The sequence below is a fragment of the Lepidochelys kempii genome, chromosome 26, assembly GCF_965140285.1.
Source record: "Lepidochelys kempii isolate rLepKem1 chromosome 26, rLepKem1.hap1, whole genome shotgun sequence".
In the NCBI taxonomy this organism is placed as follows: Eukaryota; Metazoa; Chordata; order Testudines; family Cheloniidae; genus Lepidochelys; species Lepidochelys kempii.
In genome coordinates, this window is record NC_136405.1 from 10,557,459 (window position 1) to 10,573,813 (window position 16,355).

At 46.8% G+C, this 16,355-nt stretch overlaps 2 protein-coding genes across 5 annotated transcripts in view; one reads left to right on the forward strand and one right to left on the reverse strand.

The window, feature by feature from the left end:
• Window positions 1-115: 115 nt before the first annotated feature.
• On the reverse strand, window positions 116-5,987 carry PCNA (proliferating cell nuclear antigen). The gene is made up of 6 exons (XM_073324850.2): window positions 5,642-5,987; window positions 4,936-5,033; window positions 4,456-4,523; window positions 3,356-3,550; window positions 2,730-2,853; window positions 116-2,583 (listed from the first exon to the last, which is right to left on the reverse strand). Exons 1-6 carry the CDS (start codon window positions 5,860-5,862, stop codon window positions 2,501-2,503), a joined length of 789 nt encoding a protein of 262 aa, XP_073180951.1. The 5' UTR covers window positions 5,863-5,987; the 3' UTR covers window positions 116-2,500.
• Window positions 5,988-8,884: 2,897 nt separating this feature from the next.
• CDS2 (CDP-diacylglycerol synthase 2) overlaps window positions 8,885-16,355 on the forward strand; it is a 45,454-nt gene continuing 37,983 nt past the window's right edge. Inside the window, exon 1 of one of the 4 annotated variants that reach the window (XM_073325263.2) lies at window positions 8,885-9,139. In XM_073325263.2, coding sequence (XP_073181364.1) covers window positions 9,089-9,139 — 51 coding nt within the window. In that variant the 5' untranslated portion in view covers window positions 8,885-9,088. Of the gene's footprint in view, window positions 9,140-9,220; window positions 9,735-14,237; window positions 15,821-16,355 lie in introns of those variants that run through there. The other 3 variants (XM_073325266.2, XM_073325267.2, XM_073325265.2) reach the window with 3 other exon arrangements.

The following is a 16,355-nucleotide window of genomic DNA, read 5'->3' on the forward strand; positions in this document are numbered from 1 at the left end:
TTGTCCTGGGGCTTGCTGGGAAGTGATATTAACATACAACTATCATTGTTCACAGCAGACTTACTGGTGAGCTGGGAAGCTGTGATTAGTGATATTAACAAACATACAAGTATCACTCTTTACAGCATTATTTTTATTATGGAGTCTGCAAAAAAAACCAACCTCACCACCACCCTACACAAATTACCATGATTTGGATGTGTATATGTGCATATTCATTTGTTTTGCCTAGTTATTATAGGGAAAAGTGCCGCACTCTGCGACCACAAAAGAAAATTTGTTGCAAACACCGGTGGGTGGAAGATGCTGCAAGATGGTGACTAACTAGTGAGATTATCATACCCTAGGTGACACGTCACAATTCTCCCTCTCTGCCAGGCTATTTGGTTGAGCACAGGAAATTCCCTCAATGCTTTGAGAGATAATCAATTAAAAAACAGGTTTAGGGGGTCTCAAAAAGTCAGCTCTAATGCTCCTACAGAGCGATATGGTCTGACAGCAGCTACACAGGGGAATTTCTGCAGAAATATTATCCTCAAACCCGTTGTAGTTTGAGATAGCAAAGCAGTGTTGGTTTTAGCCTACGGCTGCCACCTTGTGACTCTCTACATCATTCTAACAGATAGTGAGTGCAGTCATTTTGTAACTAACAAAACTGAAGATGGTTGGAGGTTTCACAGGGCTTTCAGCTAAGTGTGACCACTGCACACAAGCATGCTTTGAGCAATATTATGGTAGCTGAATTATATTTGGAACACTGGTTAACTCAGGCCCCCAAACACCCGTTTTAATGGTCATGAGCAGTCTAAGAAATATATTACCCTCTCCATGCAGAGCAGAAGTTCTTGCCAAATTTCTCTAGGGATGGGCCTGTGGGGTAGTTTAAACCAACCTAGCTCCCAAAGCATTTGACATTGGAAAGTGCTAACCAAATACTCTTGCAGCTGGGAAAACTGCAGCCCCCAGCAAGGCAATGAATTCTCCCTGACACTTCCCTGGACCTACCGAGAATTTGAGTAACTTTTAATATAAATGTTGGCTGCAATTTAACAGGTTTTTTACTCCAATTGATTGTAAATGGTTTTTAGAAAAAAAAAATCAAATAATGCATCATCTTTGTTACAAGCTGAAGGAAAATGGGAAGAGTTATTGGTATTTCAAAAAGTCTTACCCAAAAGTGGTATTAGTGCACTAATTTTGCAATCAGTAACAAAATTAAATTAGGCTGTATTTGTTTTGTATACAAGTTAAGTAGAAGTTATTTTGAACTGGTCATTCATCTTAACACTATTTTAAGAAAGTTCAGATAATTTAGTTGAGCTGCGATTACAAAATTTCCAGTTTATTAACATGGTCAGACAAGTCTGGAAATTGAAAGTTGCAATAGTTGAAAGAGGTATGCTTAATTATTTTAATGCCACTTCTGTAAACACATTTAAAAAAATTTCAATTAAGCTTGAGTCAATAAGTAATCCACTTAATCAAAATTGATGTAAACCACTTTTAAATCATAGTAAGCATATCTATGCAAAGTTGCCTTAGTTTAGGCAAACTGCTTCCCCGTCTGTGGTTATGCTGCAGTGTGTGCAATCAAGATCACTGTGCTCTCTGGCCTTAGACTTCCCCTCTTACATCAAGAGACAACCTGCTGCGAAACAAGTATGCAGGTTTCAAATACAAGTTGTTTAAGAGACATCGGTCACACTCACTTATGGCACTTGGCTTCCCGTTACTGCTAACAAATAAGGAATGTTTAATTTTAACTGCAAACTGAAATTGGCTAGATGGCAGTATCTTTTAATCACCACATTAGTTATCTGTATTTAAAATCAGTCATGTGATTATCCACTAAAAAGCTGATGGGTACAGGTCATGGTCACATGAAATACCAGAAGCCTTCCAAGTTTTTTTTTATTGGGTTACAAATAATGTTGATATCTGAGCTCATGCTGAGGTATACATTTGACTTAAAACCAAAATAAATATTCTCAGTACTATTCAGACTTACTGTTAAGTCTAGTCATAGTTTGAGAATAAGATTCAAAAATTTTATTACCATTTTCACATTTCAGTTATAGTACAGTTCCCATTTTGATAAGGACATCGTGACAACTGAGCTCTTTTTCTGTTAAGTCATTTAGAAACTTAGTAACTTCAGTTGACTGAGGTTTCACAGGTAAAGCCCTAGAGAGATCACTGTTTACACTAACGCAATGTTTCAATATTGTGGCCCTTTACAACTAGCAACTTCCAAAGAGAGTTAAAGCGTAGGTTCTAAAAACAGCATCTAAAAAGTTGTAAATAGACCCATGGTCAAGAATAGCAAAGATACAAGCATTTTTCAAAGAAGATACAAAACAAAAATAAGTTGAAAAAATATTTACAGAGAAATATCTACAAACATGCCTAACAGCATTATTTGAGGCTTCCTTCCTCCTCAGAAAAGTAGTTTTCATCTCTCAACAGCTCTCAGGGGATCTTCCCTTGATCCTAGTGCATTTTAAGAACCATCTTGCTGATCCTCAATCTTTGGGGCAAGATAGTATTTTAAGTGTCCCATATCCGCAATCTTGTACTCCACAACTGAGGGAGAAAAAAGGCAAGTCAGTTATTCAGAACACTTCCAACAAACAGTGTAGTTTAGGCCAGCGTTGAGACTTTACAATGCAGCTTAGAAGTGGTGTAGCTATACAAAATTGTTTTGAAGAACTGAAAGCAGTATTACTTACCTAGTGGAACATCTGCAGACATACTAAGTGTAACTGTAGGTGACAGTGGTGTGGCTTTGGTGAAAAAATTCAAGTACCTCAATGCAAAAGTGAGCTGGACTGGCTCACTCATCTCTATTGTAACCTAACAGGAAGAAATCAAAACCACCAATCATGAATTAAGACTACAATGCTCTCTTAAAAGCAAGGACAATGATCAGTAGAGCCCCATTAAGTATTCATGTCATTTCTGAACCTTTTTCAGGGACAGATTTCTTTATGTTCTCATAGCCCATAAATGTAGCATGGCACAAGAAGGAACTTCTGGGCACCTATCAACTATTAGTTGCAACCGCAGTGACAGCAATTTTCTCCCACAACAGAGCAAACGCCAGCCAGAACACTAGTAACATTTCCCCCACCCACCTCCCATTTTTCTGATACCCATGTATTACTCAGCCCTGTATTAGAGACAGGAAAGACCCAGAATGTTGTAGGTTGTCAGTTCTCTAGACCCAGCCAGGTAGGCTGGACTTTCTGAAAAATTTGCAGAGAATTGATGACTCGAAAGTTGCTCCTGCTCCAACAGTAGTGAGATACTCGAGTCCCCGTATTTTAGAAAATTTTCAGACCACCACCAAACTTACAGCTTCTTCCTCCTTATCCACATTACTGGTCTGTGACAGCTTGATGTTTCCATTTCCTAGCTCTCCATTGGCAGAAAATTTTACACCATCTTTTGCACAAGAGATGACAACAGCATCTCCAATATGGCTGAGATCTCTGCAGATCCGTGCAAATTCACCAGAAGGCATTTTCACTACACAGCTGTATTCTTGTTCCTGTGAGAAGACAACCTTAGATATAGTTTCTAACAGTACCTGAACAAACTTTTGTACTCTGTCACTTCTATTCAAGACAAAAGTTGTTGCATTCTTTCAGAAAAGAAAATCCTATTATTCCACTTCAATATTCTGAGGTGCAGTTCTAATCTGAACTATGGCTGAAAAAAACAGCAGCTTGTTAGCAAGATCTGGCCTTGGCATTTTCAGTTTTATCTGCTAACTTTCAAGTCTGTAGCTTTTTACTTACATTGGCTCTGCAGTACTTACAGGCTGATTCTATTTCAGAGTCCATCTAAGCTTGCTAACTTCTTAGCTATATTTATGAAAATCCACTTAAAGCAAAGAAGCCATAAAAGGGATACTTATACAGCCTTATTTAGTCTGTAAGATCTTTATGGACATGGAAAAACAGCTTGACTGAGTCAGTGAAGTTTGCTGCACTGAAAGTTAATTACCCAAGCATGTTTGTTTTGCTTCCAGAGTCAGTACCACCGAGTCCCATTATGCTGCTTTAGTCTATTCAAACTAGAACCAGTATGTAATGATAAATATTTACATATAAGGTGTACCTTCTATTGTGGACTTCAATTAATGCTGTTTTGTTATTTTAAGGGATTTTACAAGTGAAAAGTCAGCAAGAGCTTGTACATTAGCATGTGAGACAGAGAGACAGCAGATTTAGGCCAAAAATATCACACAGAAACAAGTCTAAAGCTTCTGCTGAAATTTAATGAGAGCTTTGTTGGGAAACTAAGTTTGCCTTGAAATAAAGTTTAGGTTTATTACATTTCTTAACAGGAAGAAAGTCACAAAACATTTTATGACAACTAAACTTTCAAGTTGTAGACTTATTTGTAAAACCCAATAATCTAATTTAGGTCAGCAGGGGAGACAAGACTTACTGGAATTCCAAGTTGTTCCACATCCAAATCCATTAACTTCATCTCATAATCAGAGACCTTCTCCTGATCTAAAAAGATAGGATATATTTGACCAGAATTGTTCTAAAATATTAAAGCTAGGGATGTTGGTTAGATTCTGTCCCAGAAGATTTCCTCAGTGTAGTCTTAATTTGATAAAGAAATCAAATAATGTTTTAGGTTTTTCTTGCTGCCACTTTGTGACTATCCCCAAGGCCACAATTATTCTTTAGACAAATATCCACTGAAGTCTACCCACAATATAGTGCTTAATAAAGTTAAATAATGACTGATAGTTCAAAGATATGCATATATTTTAATTCTGGAACAGCAAAGGAAGCCAAGGCACTGATGAGCTGTTCAGAAATGCAGAATTACAAGATTTCACCCCAATTGTGCTTCATAACTGAACTAAAGAAGTTGTATCTTAATTGTGAAAAGATTTGGAGTCGAGATATTTACTTGGTGCCTCAAATACCAGAGCCAGCGTATCTGCATTGTCCTCTGCTCTGAGGGTGATGATGTCTTCATTGCCAGCACACTTCAGTATTTTGGACATACTAGGAAAGAACAAGAGGACTCGCTCAGCCAGACTGCACCAAAGTGGTATGGGCAGGAAACCCAGGGGGAGGGAGGGGTGTCTGTTTCACACACCGCTTTCATGCGGCTGCCTCCAGCGCATCAACGCCAACAGCAGGCGGGGAACGGAGATCCGCCCCTGCGACATGGCAGCTCCGGGGGCTGTTCAGCCTGACCCCCCGCCCCCAACCCGCGCGGGCCAGGGCAGGTGGCAAGGCCGCCGGTGGGGGGCGCACGCGGAGGGGGGCGAGAAGCCGTAACTCGGACCCCGCTCCCCGGACGCCCCCGGCCACCGTGCCCCGGAGCGCCCCGCCCAGGCCAGGCCCGGGCACTCGGGCCCCCCCGGCCCAGGCCCCGCCCCCGCGTGCAGCTTTCCCGCCAGCGCGGCCGGGGCATTGTGCGACTGGCGCCGAAATGACGTCACCTCCGCTCGCGGGCAGCGCGCGCGCGCGGCAGAAACGGCGCGAGACACCACTCGCCCCCCGCGAATTTCGCTCTCTCGCGCCAGTCAGTAACCCCCACCCCCTCCCCCCACGGCTCTGCCCGCTTCCCGCCCGCCGCTGAGGGGCCTGCCCCCCCGCCCCGCTACCTGGCCAGGTTGACCCCCATGGCGATGTTGCGGTCGCAGCGGTAGGTGTCGAAGCCCTCGGAGCGCAGCGTGAGCTGCACCAGCGAGACGTGCGAGGAGTCCATGCTCTGCAGGCTGATGCCGCCCGAGCCCAGGTCCCAGCAGGCCTCGGTGATCAGGTCCTTGAGCGCCTCCAGCACCCGCTTCAGCACCGAGCCCTGCACCAGCCGCGCCTCGAACATCCTGCCAGCGGGGGAGAGGCCACCCAAACCCAGCGCCGCGCACACGGAGACTCCCCCCCGACTGCCTCCCCTGGGCGCCAAACGGCGGCTCTTATAGCGCCTCGGGCCTCGCGTCCTGGCCCCGCCCACACGTCGCGCTGCACCAATCATACACAGGTTGGCGCCGGAAGCCTCGCCGACGCGCGGCTCGCTCGCCAATGAGCGCCCCCGTCATACCGGTAGTCCCGCCCCCTTGACAGCACACCCGCTCACCGGAGAAACGTCAGAAATCCCGCCCGCATGCCTGTGCTCAGCCAATCACGACGTAGATAACGTCGCTCCATGCTTGCCAATCACCTTACGTGTCACAATCGGAGCCACACCCACCACTTACGGTACGACCACCAATCAACGCATGGCTCTCATTGTCCATACGTACCTGCCAATGGCTGTTCTCCTCAGCACTGGGCTCCGCCCGCGTGCCCACAGCTCCTCCCACTCCCAGCTTCTCTCCTGTTGTCCCATGGGCGGCGCGGGGGGGTGGGAGTAAATGGAATGTTGGGGCCCCATAAGTTCCATGGGAGGGGATAGATGGAATGTTGGGGCGCCAAATGTTCCACAGCAGTAGCTGTGTGGAATGTGGGGGCCTTGAATTTCCCATGGCATCGGGGGGGAGGGGGTTGCTTCCGGGTGGAACATTTCGGGACCTGCCGGCCTCTGAGCCGCTGGAGGAGAGGAGCAGGGGCTGCTGCTGGGTGGAACATCAGGACGCTGTAGGGTCCACTGCAAATGTGTTGGGGCATTGGTCCTGCTCTGAGCAGGGGGTTGGACTAGATGGCCTCCTGAGGTCCCTTCCAACCCTGATAGTCTATGAAATGTGGTTTCAGAGTAACAGCCGTGTTAGTCTGTATTCGCAAAAAGAAAAGGAGGACTTGTGGCACCTTAGAGACTAACCAATTTATTTGAGCATAAGCTTTCGTGAGCTACAGCTCACTTCATCGGATGCATACCGTGGAAACTGCAGCAGACTTTATATATACACAGAGAATATGAAACAATACCTCCTCCCACCCCACTGTCCTGCTGGTAATAGCTTATCTAAAGTGATCATCAGGTGGGCCATTTCCAGCACAAATCCAGGTTTTCTCACCCTCCACTCCCCCACACAAATTCACTCTCCTGCTGGTGATAGCCCATCCAAAGTGACAACTCTTTACACAATGTGCATGACAATCAAGTTGGGCTATTTCCTGCACAAATCCAGGTTTTCTCACATCCCCCCCACCCCCATACACACACAAACTCACTCTCCTGCTGAAATGTGGGGGGTTGTAGAATGGATTGTTGGGGCCCCAATGGTTCCGGGGCAGTTGTGCACCCCTCTGTGCATAGGGGCTGATAATTGGAAGCTTGGGCCCCGGGTAGTTAAGTGGCACTGAGTGGGAAAGCAGGGTTTGCAGCGGCAGGATGGCATGTTGGAGCTCCTAGGGTTTCACGAGAGTCATGGAAAGGGCCTGGGTGGAAAGCTGAAGTCCTGAAGGTTTTGGGGCAGTGGAGTTCTGATGCACTGAAGGCCCCATGGCAGTTCTGGGCTGCCAGATGGGTTTGGATTGGTCAAGCTGTAGAGTTTGCCAACTTGCACCGATTGTGGTGGTTTTTGTGGTGATGTAATCAATCTGTAACCTCCCAGGAACTTTCCGGCTTTTATGATGCTGCACTCAGTGGTCACTCAAAATATCACAGAGCTCAGAGCCACTTCCTACAAAAGCACAAGCCCCCCTGAATTAAACATTGTTCCTTACTTGCAATCAGTTAAAGGCCTGTAACATACAGCCTAGCCTCTCCAGTAGAGAGACCCTTGATACCCAGGTCAGCAACTGCATTACAATGTATCAGTGGCAGCTTCAATGCACCATCACTTGCCACTTTTCTTTGAAACTGCAAAACCAAGTTCTAAAACTGTCCAGAGTTCTCATGCCCCACCAATTTGTTGTTCATTGAATGCTGAACAACTAAGGTTATGTTACCTCTATTTGGCACTGGTGCGACCACTGCTGAAATACTGTGTCCAGTTCTGGTGTCCACAGTTCAAGAAGGATGTTGACATTTTGGAAAGGGTGCAGAGAAGAGTCTTGAGCATGATTAAAGGATTGGAAAACATGCCTTATAGTGATTGACTCAAAGAGCTCAATCTATTTAACAATACCGAGGTGACTTGATTACAATCCATAAGTCCTTACCTGGGGAACAAAAATTTTATAATGGGCTCTTCAGTCCAGCGGAGAAATGTCTAATGAGATCTAATGGCTGGAAGTTGAAGCTAGACAAATTCAGACCGAAAATAGGAAGTACATTTTAAACAGCGAGCGTAATTAACCATTGGAAACATTTACCAAGGCTCCTGGTGGATTCTACATCACTCACTGACAATTTTAAAATCAAGGTTGGATGTTTTCCTGAAAGATCTGCTCTAGGAAAGATTGTGGAGAAGGTTTCTGGCCTGTGCTATAGTGGAGGCCAGACTTCATGGTCACACTGGTCCCTACTGGCCTGGGACTCTGTTTGTCCTCACACCCCAAACGGTGGCCTTTGTGTCTCTTTGGAGGGTCAAGCCCTGCCCGCGAAGACAGACTCAGCGCCACGTGGCGGATGCAGCCCTTGTGTGGGTGCAGAGGGGGAGTCTTTGGCCGGTAATGACGTGCCCCCGGCAGCAGGGGCAGGGGAACAATGTGTATGGTGGGGCTCCTGAGAAGCAAATTGCAAACCCCGCATGCCCTGGAAGCCATTTCAAGCCAAGGGGTGCAGCAACACCCCTAGTTCCAGCAGCTCTGCACTGCACCCTGGCCCCGCTTCCCAGGCCTCCATCGCTCTCTGGCGCGGGAATCCCGTGGGACGGGCGAGGGCCCGGGGTGACGGCCCCACGCCCGCCCCTGCGTACACCGATCATGGCGGCCCCGGCAGGAGAGCTGCCACACCTGGGCGGGGCTGCGCGCGCGCGCGAGCGAGGAAGAGAGGGAACGGCGGCGGCTTCCGCATTGAGAACGAGGCTGGCGGAGACAGAGGAGCGGCCACGCCCCCTTTCCCCCCCTCCTGCGCCTGCTATTGGCTCGGCCGCTTTCCCCCCCCCCATGGAACCCCGGGGCCGCTCGCGCCGCCGCCGCCGCCTGGTCTCGCGCTGCAGCGCTCGGAGCGGCGGCTCTTGCACCGGGAGCGGCAGCCGGGGCGGACGCCGCGGCCTCGGGCCAAGATGAGCGAGCTGCGGCAGAGGCTCGGCGGGGCCCCGGAGGCCGAGGAGAAGGTAGCGGGGCGGGGCCAGCGCTGCGCCGGGGGCAGCCCCCCCCCCCCCGCCCCGCTCCGGGCGGGTGCTCGCCGCGGCGGTGGGCAGGGGCGGGCGGCCGTGGGGTGCAGCGGAGGCGCTGCTCAGCGGGCTGGGCTGCGGGAGCTTGTCCCGGGCGGGGGCCCGGAGAGGGGGCGCAAAGGCCGGGGAGGCAGAAGGAGTGAGGGGCGCCGTGCGGTGATGTGTGCGCTTTGGGGGGGGGCGTGCGAGGTTGGGGTGCCCCCCCCCGGAGCTGTAGCCTTGTCTGCCTGGCTGTCCCCTCCCTGGAAGGTGCTCGGGTGCACGTGCCTTTGCCGGCAGACAAAATCCCCGCGAACCAAGAAGCGGGCGTGCACGAGGCTGGACGGGGTGTCTGGTCTGTTGCAGCCCGTCTCCGTGCCCAGGGAGCTGCACCCCGGGGCTGGGCCGTTGAGCGCTTTGAAAAGAGCCCTGAGCAAAGAAGACCTCGCTGTGCTGCTCTTTCCTAGACTGCGGTAGAAGCATCCGCTCCTGTAGGCATTATCGGTCCCTTTTTGGAGTGCAGCTGGTTTCTGGTGCAGGAGCGCTGATTATTCTGGTAATGGGGCCGTTATATATTCTTGACTGCCTCAAGTGTGCACAGCGTTTTACAGACCTACCCACAAAACCAAAATCCCTGCGTGGAGCAGCTCACAAGGGAGCTATAATATGCTACCCCTGAGAAAAGCTACCGCGTTGCAATGAAAAGTGTGGTCTGTTGGATTACACAGAACCTATGATTTCAGCAACCTAATGAGAGCATTTAAGGTGCTAAGAATTGTAATGGGAATGAAAATAGAAGTTTCTTATACACTGGTTGTGTTATTTTTCAAACAAGAACACATCGAGATGTTTTAAGGGGGAAAACTGTCGCCATCAAGTTGTCTTGTAAAGCAACTGTAAAAGGGTTGTACTGTCAAGATAAAAATCGTATTTAAAAATGCACCTTTGTCTTTGCAATTAGTCATGTTAGGGACATTGAAAACAAGAACTGAAAAATTGTATTTACTCTTTACTTTCTCATGCTGTTAGATTAGTTTTTGCATCTTGCTCAGCTTAAAGACTACACCGGCAGGTCAGTTTCCTTTTGGCTCCTGTTCATTAGGGCAGTAGAGTGGTGTGCTTGTATTTCCCACTCTGCAGTGGAATGGTTGAACTACTTAAAATAAAGAAGTTAAAATCATGACAACATTTCTGTGTTTAAGTAAACATCAGGTGACGGTTTGCATTTGTTTCTACAATTGCAGCCATGTTCCTCTAACATCTCACATGAGTTTTAATATACATCTTTGGTTCTAATTACCTATATCATTATAGAGCTGAAACTTGAGGGAGAAAATGACCCTTTGTTGAAAGGGGTTGCTAAAAACTTGCCTTGATTTAGGTCCAAGGTGCTGACTGCCTCATAGCTTGTATAAAGGTGTATCCTCTCAAAAATTACTGACTTCCATTTGTTCAGTGGTAATAACATTTTCATTTTCTATATTAAACAAAAGAGGATTTACCCCTCATCATCTAGGTAATTGCTTTTGTTTCAATTGCAATTTGTTTTGCACCACGGAAATTTAAAGAACTCTCATACCTAGGCTTGGATTAGGTTTTTATTGGTAAATGTTGACAAACATCAATTTCAACATGCCCACAAATTGATTGGAAAAATATTTCAATCAATATTTATCAACATTTTCAGATAGGCCAAGTAAGAATGCTGCTTGAGAACTTATTACAGTTTGATTTAAGGATATTTACTGTGTATTTATTGACATGGGATGATGGTTTGTGATTTAACTGTTACAGAGCTTTAACTTTTTGAATCCCAGTATATAGTCTTGTTAAATAAGTGTCTGATTCCTCCAGCTATTGCCTGACTCCCCCATAATTTTCCCTAACTCTGAAAATTTCAATAGGTAAAAATACAAAAGCCATAAACCCCATAATTTTGCACAACTGTAAAAATGTAAATCAATAAAAATAGAAAAAAGCTTAAAATAAACTGATTCTCCCCTGAAATCATTAACACGGAATTCTGCCAAGCTTACTTATCCTTCGATACTTTTGTAGGAGTTGGAATGCTTCCTAGGAAGCTTGGAGACGCTAGTATTGCTTAGCTGAGATGAAAACGTTCTCTGTCAGCCAAACAAGCTGAGCTCGTCTTAGCTATGTGGGATATGTTCTTTTTTAAGAAGGTCAAAGGGCTGTTATTTAGAGTGCAATCTCTCTGGTTATCTGCAGATAACAAGGCTGTTTTTTTCATACAATGAGTTTTCTAAAAGGTGTGTCCTCCAGTTATGTGTGTGTCAATACCTTGAGATGCAATCCTCCCAATAGAAGTCTGGGATGAGCGATGCCTCGTAATTCCCAAAGTAACCCAAACCAGCAAACAAAATGGGAAGACAAAGAATTACTGCAGCCCCCTCTGATGTTAAAGGTGGCAGCTGTGCAACAATACACAGCAATTTAGGGTGGGAAGCAAATAATATTTTGAATTTAAGGAGCGAGAATGAGGTTGTCGGAATGTGATTACCTAAATTGGGTGCTTGGCAAGATTCTCTCTTTAATGTTTTTTCCAAGGCCTTGCATGTGCAATGAGGTCCATGTGAGCGGACCTGTGCAGCAAGCTCATTGTAAGACCCCTTGGGGTCTGAGAGGGTAAAGCTGATTAGCACCAGGGTTATCTTCCTCAATGTTTTGGAAAGTGCCTGGCATGCTTGAGGCATGACAGCAATAAAAATAAGAGCAATTGAGTGTAGCTTGAGTGCATGCTGTAATGTATGTGCAGATCTTTTTACTGAACCCTGCGTATCACGTCTGAGCATCATTGTACCGAGGGGACTGTTACCCGTTTTCTATTATATTTGTAGCCTTGCCAAGAATAATAATTTAGCAGTGTTCTCTCTGTTTCACAGAAAAAAAATAGCTTTGAAAAGAATAGAAGCCCTGTATGATTCTTAAACATTTTCTCCTTGTGCTAATTTTTTAAAGTTAAAATTGTACATTATTAAAATCTAGCATTTCAGCATTTTTTTCCCCACCTCCATGGTGTTTTACACTTCAGTCAGCTTTGCAAATGGAAACAAGAGTTAGTTTTGCTTTCTGCTCCTCGTTTGTTGGCACAACACATTAGCTGTTGGTACAAGGGAATGTTTAAATGTGAAACTTTTTACTGGAATAAAAACCCATTCCGTGCTTCCCTGAGTGTTAGATTTTGTAAGACTTTAGAGTCTGGGGCTCAAAGATAGGGGATAGGATCCTTTTAATTCCCTCCAGATCACAGTGAAATTACGTTGATGTTAATTGTGCTGTACCTGCTGTGGATAAAAGCCCTGGCTGGGATGATTTAACTGGGAATTGGTCCTGCTTTGAGCAGGGGGTTGGACTAGATGACCTTCTGGGGTCCCTTCCAACCCTGATATTCTATGATAAATAGAAACTCAATCCTATTGACCATCTTTACCAGCAAAGGATTTGATTAAAAAATAACTGTCAGTGGATGTTGGTTATTAGATGAATACGATGAAAGTTCTCAGCCCCTACAGGACAGTTCAGTTCTCCTGTTCTCCCTTGCTGTTTATAAACTCCTTCTTTTATTTGCTATAAAATTGGATGTGGGAGTCTTCTTAGTTGAAGTGAGGAAAGACTTTAATGTGAGTGAGATCAAAGTCTAGCGCCCGTTGTACAAGCATCCTGTTGAATCACGTTTTCCTTCAACTGCAATTTTACAGAAGTGCAGCAAACACATCTAATTCTTTTTTCCTGTTCTACGTGAGATCCAGGGATTTTTCAAGGGTCTCGGGGGCTAGTAACACATTCAGCTAGCACGTGTGGGAAGGGAGGAGGGCAAGACCGTGCCATTTAGAAGCAGAGTCTTTAGGGCTGCAGATCTTATTGATGCATGACGTACAGCTTTCTTTGCCCACCCTTTGTGGTTCACATCCTACATCTTGGTGGAAAATACCGTCCCTTTTAACTGTAGTGGCAGCGGCAGTAGCCCATTTAGCAGCTCTGCTGCGAGGCATACTTGTGCAGTGGCCCATACAGGTGAAATTTTCCACTGCTCAGTTTGCTGCTGCTGCCTCGCTTGAAAGGGGTGTTTCAGCCCTGACCCGAGAGGTCATTTTGGTCTCCATTGCCCACTTAATATTTGGCGTCTCTGAAACTGCCCACAGAGGTGCCAGTTAGTCTTTTACAATGATGCCATTTATTGTGAAGACATCCTGCAACTACGAATTGGTCTGAGACCACTCTAATATAGTTCCGATGGTTTGCCATCAGATGGTGGCAACTCGTACCTCTGCCAATCTGGCCTCGAGCTGGGGAAAGTGTCACTAGCTGATCCCGGTTTCCGTCAGTCGCTACGTACCAAGAAGGGTTTATTCTTGCAGGATGCTGAGTACGCTGCAGTCAGTGGGAGCTGAGGACATTCAGCACCTTGGCAAGCTGAAAATATATATGCAACTCTCCTCTTCGCTTCCTGCTTCTTTCCAGGTTCATATCGATGCTGGAGTGGCTTTGATCGCTGATGGAATCCGGTAACTTAAGGATCTGGTCCCAGAATCCTTCAGTGACAATGTTTTGTGTGAGTGAAATGCATAGCAAGGTGCTCGACTTCTGCTAACCCATTTGTTATAGACGTAAAACTGCACTGAGCTTTCCCACATAACAAAGGCCAGGCATGACACAGCAAGAACTGAAATGCTGAATCCAGTGTTTTCTGTTGGTAGAAAATCTCAAACGGACAGTGATGGGGAGACAGACACACTGGTTTGTTCACAGAATCGTCTTGATGGGGATGTTGCCAGTGCTACCTTCATGCTAATAAGTGGCTAACTTATTTCTTTCTGTCTGTCTGGCTGAGTGTTTCATTGTCTAAGCTTGCAGCACCAGATCAGCTGTATTCTCCAGGCAGATGACTGACCTGTTGTGCTGAACTCTTGCTGTCTTAAACTCTACAGAGCTTATGTTTATTCCCAATCTATAATCAGGCCATTCTAGGCCATTGTGATGGAGGCTCTGGCATTTCAGCTTGCCAAGGTGCTGAATGCCCTCAGCTCCCATTGACTGCAGTGTACTCAGCACCTTGCAAGAATAAATCCTTCTTGGTATGGTGTCCCTCCTTCTATTTCTGAAGCATATGGTTAATGACAAGACAGATAAAGCTGAGGTGGACGGGAGGTTCTTTCATGGGAACCGGAGACTAGCAATCAGAGCTCTGCATTTCTGTTTCCTACTCTGCCGCTCTCTGTACCCTTCTTAAATCTACATATGAATTACCTGGTGTGTAAACGGCATATACCTATCTCTCCGGGATATTGTAACGCTTAACGGACTTGCATAAGGGATGAATTTGGCTTTGTTTGGGAAGTGACTAGTGCTTCTTGGCTGAAAGGTGCCAGACACAATGAGTGCAGATGATAACCAGTCCATATACATACACTATGGTTTGCCAACCAGTCGTGTCTCCTGGTTCAGGGATGCAAGGAAAGGATTGGCTGCTTAACTCTTTAACGCAGGGATGGGCAAACTTTTTGGCCCAAGGGCCACATTGGGGTTGCAAAACGGGATGGAGGGCTGGGTAGGGAAGGCTGTGCCTCCCCAAACACCTGGCCCCGCCCCCTTCACAACCTCTGACCCATCCAACTCCTCTCCTTGTCCCCTAACCACCCCCTCCTGGGACCCTCCCCCCCGCCTCCCGGGACACCGGTCCCTCTCCAACCCCCCTGCTCTAAGTCCCCTGACTGCCCCAACCCCTATGCACACCCTCACCCCCTGACAGGCCCCCTGGGACTCCCACGCTTATCCAACCCCCCCGCTCACTGCCCCCTGGGACGCCCTGCCCCTTATCCAGCCCCCTGGCCCCCTTACTGTGCTGCTCAGAGCAACATGTCTGGCAACCGCGCCGCTGGGCTGGAGCTAGACACACTGCTGCTTTGCCCAGCAGGAGAGGAGGGCCAGAGCGCTGCCTGCACAGTGTGACTACGGGAAAGGTGGGACAGCAGGGGAGGGGCTGGAGTTAAGCCTCCCCGGCCGGGAACTCAAGGGCCAGGCAGGATGGTCCCGTGGGCCGTAGTTTGCCCACCTCTGCTTTAAGGTGACAAAGCTCATAGAATCACAGAATCTCAGGGTTGAAAGGGACCACAGGAGGTCATCTAGTCCAACTCCCTGCTCAAAGCAGGACCAATCCCTAATTTTTGCCACAGATCCCTAAATGGCCCCCTCAAGGATTGAACTCACAACCTTGGGTTTAGCAGGCCAATGCTCAAAGCCCTGAGCTATCCCCCCCTTCCTGCAGGAATTTTGAGTGGAAACTTCACAGTGCTTGCTATCATTTGCCCCAAAGATCCAGTCCAGTGTAATAAGTGTCTGTCTCACTCGGTGAGCTGCCTCGCTTGTAATATTCTCTTGACCTTTTCTATAGCTACGTTAAAATTTCCCAAGTGCATGAAAGATGGTGAAGATCAGTGGATTGCTTTTTAGAAATGAATTTTATACATCAGGGACTAGGTTTGTAAAGGTAGCGGTGACGTCATGAAACTGACAACACTAGATCAATAGGATTGTCTGTTTATCCATAGAGCGGCAGATCCTGCTTGCCTTACTTACGTGAGCAGCCCAATTAAAGTCAATGGGACTGATCAATAGAGGAAGGTAAGCAAGGTTTTGCACAATGTTCTTATTAGCAAATTAACTTGATAAGCTAGATCTTCTCTTAGGACTTGAAAAATATTTGCCCCTGGGAAATAAAGGGTGGTAGTTTCTGTATTCTGTGATGGCAAAAACATCTTTCCAGATATGAACAGAGGATAAATTGTTGAACTATGGCTTGTGGGGGGTGGGGGTGCTCTGCAACGGGCTCCAGAACCACCCTGCTGCTTATAGCAACAGATTGCACGGCTACAGACTAGGGGCCGAATGGCTAGGCAGCTAGGGGTGACAGTGGACGAGAAGCTGGATATGAGTCAGCAGTGTGCCCTTGTTGCCAAGAAGGCCAATGGCATTTTGGGATGTATAAGTAGGGGCATAGCGAGCAGATCGAGGGACGTGATCGTTCCCCTCTATTCGACATTGGTGAGGCCCCATCTGGAGTACTGTGTCCAGTTTAGGGCCCCACACTACAAGAAGGATGTGGATAAATTGGAGAGAGTCCAGCGAAGGGCAACAAAAATGATTAGGGGTCTGGAAC